General features: G+C 40.3%; 1 protein-coding gene across 2 annotated transcripts in view; it reads left to right on the top strand.

The window, feature by feature from the left end:
- LOC106583885 (SPRY domain-containing SOCS box protein 3) overlaps positions 1 to 7,355 on the top strand; it is a 34,428-nt gene extending 27,073 nt beyond the window's left edge. For both annotated transcript variants that reach the window (XM_014168509.3, XM_014168510.3), the window contains exons 6-7: positions 3,028 to 3,153; positions 4,158 to 7,355. In XM_014168509.3, the coding sequence (XP_014023984.1) occupies positions 3,028 to 3,153; positions 4,158 to 4,552 (521 nt within the window). In that variant the 3' untranslated portion in view covers positions 4,553 to 7,355. The remainder of the gene's footprint in view (positions 1 to 3,027; positions 3,154 to 4,157) is intronic.
- Positions 7,356 to 8,054: the final 699 nt, after the last annotated feature.

Genomic DNA, 8,054 nt, shown 5'->3' on the forward strand with positions numbered 1-8,054 from the left:
CTATACCATTTGTATTTCATATACCTTTGACTATTGGATGTTCTTATAGGCACTTTAGTATTGCCTGCATAATCTGGGGAGTTGATAGGCTTGAAGTCATAAACAGCGCTGTGCTTCAAGCATTGCAAAGAGCTGCTGGCAAACACAGTAAAGTGCTGTCTTATACCCTGACTGCTGCATATACCCTGACTCTGCTTGCACTGAACGCAAGATATTGCCTCCTAACATGAATTTCTTTTAACTAAATATGCAGGTTTAAAAACATATACTTCTGTGTATTGATTTTAAGAAAGACATTGATGTTTATGGTTAAGTACATTTGTGCAACAATTGTGCTTTTTTCGTCAATGCGCTTTTGTTAAATCATAACCCGTTTTGGCGATGTTGAAGTAGGCTGTGATTCGAGGGAAGTTAGGCACCGCATTGATTATATGCAATGCAGGACAAGCTAGTTAACCTAGTAATATCATCAACCATGTGTAGGTAACTGCATCTTTGTGCTAGAGGCGTCACTACAGTCCCTGGTTCGACAAGTCCAGCATCCCGGAGTCGCCTCTTCACTGTTGACGTTGAGACTGGTGTTTTGTGGGTACTATTTAATGAAGCTGCCAGTTGAGGACTTGTGAGGCGTCTGTTTCTCAAACTAGACACTCTAATGTACTAGTCCTCTTGCTCAGTTGCGCACCGGGGCCTCCCACTCTTTCTATTCTGGTTAGACCAAGTTTGCACTGTTCTGTGAAGGGAGTAGTACACAGCGTTGTACGAGATCTTCAGTTTCTTGGCAATTTCTCGCATGGAATAGCCTTCATTTCTCAGAACAAGAATAGACTGACGAGTTTCAGAAGAAAGGTCTTTGTTTCTGGCCATTTTGAACCTGTAATCAAACCCACAAATGCTGATGCTCTAGGTTCAACTAGTCTTAAGAAGGCCAGTTTTATTCCTTCTTTAACTTCTCTAGGGTAGGGGGCAGTATTTTGACGTCCGGATGAAAGGAGTGCCCGTAGTAAACTGCCTGCTACTCATGCTCAGAAGGTAGGATATGCATATTATTAGTAGATTTGGGTAGAAAACACTGAAGTTTCTAAAACTATTTGAATGATGTCTGTGAGTATAACGGAACTCATATGGCAGGCAAAAACCTGAGAAAAATCCAACCAGGAAGTGTGGATATCTGAGGTTTCTAGTTTTTCCAGTGATTGCCTATACAGTGACTTAGGGTTCATTTTGCACTTCCTAAGGCTTCCACTAGATGTCAACAGTCTTTAGAGCGTTGTTTCATGCTTCTACTGTGAATAGGGAGAGAATAAGAGCTCCTGAAAGTAGATGAGTGAGAAAATGACATGAGCACAGTGGCGCTCGCTCACGTGAGAGTTAGCTGTGTTCCTTTTCTTTTTTGAAGACAAAGGAATCGTCCGGTTGGAATATTATAGAAGATTTATGATAAAAACATCCTAAAGATTGATTCTATACATCGTTTGACATGTTTCTAAAAACTGTAGTATAACTTTTTTGACTTTGTCTGGACTAGTAAGCGCGTGCCTTACATTTGGAATAGTGAACCTAACGCGCGAACAAAATGGAGGTATTTGGACATAAAGATGAACTTTATCGAGCAAAACATACATGTATTGTGTAACATGAAGTCCTATGAGTGCCATCTGATGAAGATCATCAAAGGTTAGTGATTAATTTTAGCTGTATTTCTGGTTTTGGTGATGCCTCTCCTTGCTTGGAAAATGGCTGTGTGGTTTTTCTTGTCTCGGCGCTGTCCTAACAATCTAATGTTATGCTTTCGCCGTAAAGCCTTTTTGAAATCGGACAATGTGGTTGGATTAACGAGAAGTGTATCTTTAAAATGCGATATAATAGTTGTATGTTTGAGAAATTTGAATTATGAGATTTTTGTTGTTTGGAATTTGCCGCCCTGCTATTTCACTGGCTGTTGAATAGTGTGTGCCACGGCCACATTTCCCAGAGAGGTTAAACAGCTTGGAAAATTCCAGGAAATTGTGTCATGGCTTTAGAAGCTTCTGATAGACCTCAATTGACTCAAATTATGTCAATTAGCCTATCTGTGGATGTATTTCAAGGACTACCTTCAAACTCAGTGCCTCTTTGCTTGACATCATGGGCAAATCAAAAGCAATTAGCCAAGACCTCAGAAAACATATTGTAGACCTCCACAAGTCTGGTTCATCCTTGGGAGCAATTTCCAAACGCCTGAAGGTACCACGTTCATCTATACAAACAATAGTATGCAAGTATAAACACCATGGGCCCACGCAGCCATCATACCGCTCAGGAAGGAGAAGCGTTCTGTCTCCTAGAGATGAATGTACTTTGGTCAAAAAGTGCAAATCAATCCCAGAACAACAGCAAAGGACCTTGTAAAGATGTTGTTTACAACGTCGTTCTAGTCACATTATGCATATTACAAAACAACTTTCCCGATCGCATAGAGGTTGAAGGGATACTTTGGGATTTTGGCAATGAAGACCTTTTATCTACTTACCCAGAGTCCGATTAACTCGTGGATATCATTTTTATGTCTCTTCGTCTAGTATGGTTTTGACTACAATGAATACAGCTTTTGTCAGATTTGACTTTACGTAGCAGTATAGGAGAATTGGGTTAAGGTTATGAAAAGGGTTAGGGTTAGCCAAAATGCTACAAAATAACTTTTGATGTCAATTTAACAAAAGCTGTTTAGCCATGACCATGCAGTATGAAGGTAGGTAGTTTCGCGAGCCAATGCTGACAGGAAGTCTACAGGTACAGCAGCAAAGATATCAATGTACCATTTCCAAATAATGTTGGGCCCAAAAAATATATTTTGAGGTGGTTGAGAATTGACTGTTTCTCCATTTAACCCACATACAAATTAGCATAGTTAGTAGCCGTTGGGGTTCCCTTAACAGTACCCTTCATCTGGATAAAGAAATTGTTTTGAAACATGAAATAATTGTGTGTGTGTGTGTGGGCCTGTTTTTGTTTTCCCCTTATAATAATAATATGGTCATCCTCTAGGTCTGTTACATCATAAAGGAGACAAGGTGAATTTCTCCTCACGTTTCGGCCAGGGCTCAATCATCGGAGTGCACCTGGACACATGGCATGGAACACTCACCTTCTTTAAGAACCGCAAGTGCATAGGTAATTACAGGGGTTACAGGTCAAGGGGACCAGGTGGGTTGAGTAGTGATCAACATATAGTAATTTAACTACGTTTTGCATTAGCTTGGTGGTAGTTGAACTAAATTTCAAATCTTGGTCATATTTTCACTAGTTAATTACTTTTTTGCCATGTAGCGTTGTAGTTAACTACTGGAACTACACACTACTATTTTGGGCAAAAAGATAAGAAAATATGGGTGAAGTAGGCAAGAATTTCCTTTCTTTTACGGCATCAAACATGCCTAATTCTCACTTGAAACAGTTTTTGTTATTAATAGGCTAAATTACACATTCTGTTTACATTTCACTGTTCTTGCAATTTGTAGTCTGACATTTCAGATTTAGATATAATTTATCACAAAGTAGTTTGAACTACTTTTTTAAATTAACTTTAGTTAAGTAAACTATATTTTTTCTTAAAGGAAAATTACACCCCAAAATATATATTTTGGTATTTGCTTGATTAGTCCATTGTTGATATAGTCCCAAAATGTTTTGCGTGCCAGCAATCAAGTTACAGAAATACTGCTGGTAAGATATTTTTGGGTGTTTTCCTTTAAGGGTAGCTTAACTTCCTCCAGTGTGAAGTAATTGATAACTTGGTAAACTATATTTTCAGGGTAGCTTCCCCAACACTGCATGTTAGATTGGTGGTTGGGCATTAGGGGCCAGTTTCTCAGACACTGATTAAGCTAAGTCCTGGGCTACAATGCATGCTTTATGTTAAATCTCCATTGAAAGTGATTTCTAGTCCAGGACTAGGCTTGATCTGGGATGGGAAAACCAGCCCTATAAATCACTTCAAGACCTAATTAACATGGAACCTACCTAGGATTTCTCATATTCCCCCTCTGCATGTATCCAGCTAGTTACCCCTGTGTTGCGCCTAGCCTTATGCTTGTGTGTGACGTTGGGTAATGTGACAGCAAATGGATATATTTCCGTTCTAAACTGGACAATAAAATGTATATTCTATTCTGCAGGTGTGGCGGCTACAGAGCTACAGAACAAGCATTTCTACCCCATGGCGTGTTCCACAGCAGCCAAGAGCAGCATGAAGGTGATCCGCTCCTGCTTCACGCCCACTTCCCTGCAGTACCTGTGCTGTGCTCGCCTCCGCAAGCTCCTCCCTGAGTGCCCAGACACCCTGAGCGTACTGCCGCTGCCCCCTGGCCTGCGCCACCTGCTGCACAATAAGCTGGGCTGGGTCCTCCGCCTCAACAACGGCCTCCTGGGGGCTCCAGGGAGGGGGGGCTTGGGGTCTGACTTGCCCCCTACGCCCCCCTTGGCCGGGGCCTTGTCCTCTGAAAGCGATGACTCTGAGGGGTGTTCGTCGGACCCTGAGGCATGTCAGAGGAAGAGATGTCGTTGGACGTGACGGGAATCCGACGTGACCCCCAATGTAAACACATGGGGTGTGTCCTAAATTACACCCTATTCCCTATATATAGTGACCTACTGGTCAAAGACCCATAGGACTCTGGTCAATAGGGTGCCAGTTGGATGCAGACATGAACTGGACTGGATCCCTGCCCCCTCCCTGAGACACACTCAAGTTATAACCCCTTACACACACACACACACACGTTACAGTTAATGGTGATCCCAGGACCTAGGGACAGTGTTGTGGGAACATTTAATCAAGATCAAACGAATGTGGCACTAAGGCCAAACTTCAGTGTACATTAACAGTATATGCAACAACAATGATGGCATCAATGAAAAGAGACCAAGTGCAGCATTATGTGGATTGTCACCATGCTTTCTCCTTGTACATGAAAAGCTGGTTGGATTGCTGTAAGAGTGGCCTGTAAGGCCCTATTTTAAGTTTCTGTTTTAGCTGACCGAAGAACGAAGTTGAGTCCAGAGAGTAGTCACAATTTGTTGCACTTTCACATCTCCATGACAACATTTATTTGTTACTTTTTTCCTCCCTCTTTGTTGTGCCTTTGTCTGGTCCTGGCACAAAATCCAAACAATCCATGTTACATTATTAATGCAAGGTGTAAATAAGACAAGACTCGCACTCAAAATTTGAAATTTTCTAAATAGGAGAAAAGGCCTGCTTTGGAGGTAGTCCTAGTCAGATTTATTGCATGTAAAACATGACCTTCAACAACTATCCTAGCTGGAAGACCATCCCTAGATCAATGTTGATGGAGTCTGTCTGACCAATGGTTAAAGTGATGCAATTTGGCGAGAGCTTGCGTTTGTATGTCATTAGCTGTTCTCTAATGAAATCATAACTTCATTAGGCTGGCATTAACACTGGAATTTAATCAAAGTTTTGGAAAATGTTCTGTTCTTGCTCTGCAAGAATACACAGTTCAAGTAATGCGTTTGACAGTTTTGAATACTCAGTGAAACAAAGTTATTTTGTTACTTGGCACATTCGTTTCAGAGCAGGAACAATCTTTTATTATCTTGTTTTAGATCAGCTTGACAATATATTCCGCTGAATTATTTTTGTCATATCGACACCAGACATGGCATCATGTATTTTTTATTTATATTTATTTTTAACTAGATGTTTAGGGGGGTTCTGATTTATTTTTCACTCAATACTGCCGTCGTATTAGATATGGGTTGAAGCGGTGATGACTGTTACACATACACACATACACACACCATCTATGTTGAACTGTGAGTTGTCATGCACCATTCTTATACTGACCTCCCTGTTATGCTCTCCTTCTGCTTGACGGTTGACTCGTTTTGTCTGTTAGTTAGACATTTGATTTTGTCGTCGTGTGCATTTGGTTGGAACCCCCTGTGCGTCCAATGGTTGGGTTGCAGACAGTGTACCGAATAAAGAAGGCAAAGGGGGTAGAAAAGGGGTGTCCACATATTATAATATATAAATATATCTGTGTTTTATTATTTTTCAGTGTACAATGTTGTTTATTTTATGCATCAAAGCACTTGAGTATATACAGTGCATTTGGAAAGTATTCAGACCCCTTGACTTTTCCCACTTTTTATTTCCTAGAGCTGGCCGGACGAGTCTTGGTGGTTCCAAACTAGTTACATTTAAGATTGATGGTGGCCACTGTGTTCTTCAATGCTGCAGAGATTTTTTGGTACCCTTCCCCAGATCTGTGCCTCGACACAATCCTGTCTCGGAACTCTACGGAAAATTCCTTCGGCCTCATGGCTTGGTTTATGCTCTGATATGCATTGTCAACTGTGGGACCTTATATAGACAGGTGTGTGACTTTCCAAATCATGTCCAATCAATTGAATTTACCAATTTTCGGGGCTCCCGAGTGGCGCAGCGGTCTAAGGCACTGCATCTCAGTGATCGAGGTGTCAATACAGACACTCTGGTTCGAATCCAGGCTGTATCACAACCGGCTGTGATTGGGAGTCCCATAGGACGGCGCACAATTTGCCAGCGTTGTCTGGGTTTGGCCAGTGTAGGCCATCATTGTAAATAAGAATTTGTTCTTAACTGACTTGCCTAGTTAAATAAAAGTTAAATCAAATAAAAAAAATACCACAGGTGGACTCTAATCAAGTTGTAGAAACATCTCAAAGATGATCAATGGAAACAGCTCAATTTTTAAGCCTCATAGCAAAGGGTCTGAATACTTATATAAATAAGGTATTTGTTTATTTTTAATACATTTGCAAAAATGTCAAACCTTTTTGCTTTGTCATTAGGGGGTATTGTCTTTTTTAAATCCATTTTAGAATAAGGCTATAATGTTGCAAAATGTGGAAAAAGTGAAGGGGTCTAAATACTTTCTGAATTCACTGTATAAACGGGATATATAAATGGATCTTTTATGTAATGTTCATACTGTATGTATAGGCCTTTATTCTTCTCTTTCTCTCTGTCTTTCTCTACAATAATCTATATCTAATGCATGGCCTTTAACTGAAACTAAGAGGAATAGGTGAAATATGCACAGAACTGTTTTTCTTATTCTAAAAAATAGTCGGAGGCTCATGGTGCTTTTCTTTTTCCCCCTGGTTCAAGCAAATGTTTAATCTTTAACCTTTACATTCAGTATTCTCTTCTCTGTTAGGTTGCTATAACAATATAAATCTTATGTTTGCACACCAATGTTCCTCCAGGAAACAAGGATTAAGTAATGTTTGTGCATGTCTGTTGGTCTAAAGAACCTACAATGGCATAAAATGCATCAACATCAAATAAAATACAAATGAAAACTTTCCTTTGCAAATCAAAACGAATGCCACTTTCAGTGTACAGGCAGCGGTATCAGCTGAGGCAGCTCTGGCAAAAAAAAAAAAAAAATTTTTTTTTTGTGATCTGAAAATCATATTGACGACAACCTTCTACTGGTATTCATCTTCGTAGTCTGAGCAGAGGTCGCTTCCCAACCTAGCAGGTGACATCACAACAGATGGCCACGCAGACCGTTCCATTGCCCAGATTGGCGCACATTCAGCAAGTGAATATTCTTCAAATCCGTCGTGATTTCTGTATTGTAATAGGCCCACAATGTGGTTACTTAAGTCTGATTTTTATATATCTGTCTGTTTTTGCTGCGTAACATTTAGAAGTTGTCCCTTTTCAGGTTTAGAAGAAGTGACCTCTAAATACAAACTCCCGGAAATATCAGACATATCTCATTTACACAAGTATTCACACCCCTGAGTCAGTACTTTGTAGAAGGCATCTATAGGATTTCGCAGCGATTACAGTTCTGAGTCTTCTTGGGTAAGCTTAGAAGCACGTTCCACACCTGGATTGTGCAATATTCGCCCATTTATTATTTTCAAAATTCTTCAAGCTCTGTCGATGTTGGGGGAGCATGGCTAGATGGCAATATTCAAGTCTTGCCATACATTTTCAAGCAGATTTAAGTCAAAACTGGAACATTCACTCTTGGTAAACAACTCCAGTGTAG

This window comes from Salmo salar, chromosome 23, assembly GCF_965601325.2.
Source record: "Salmo salar chromosome 23, fSalSal1, whole genome shotgun sequence".
Lineage (NCBI taxonomy): Eukaryota > Metazoa > Chordata > Actinopteri > Salmoniformes > Salmonidae > Salmo > Salmo salar.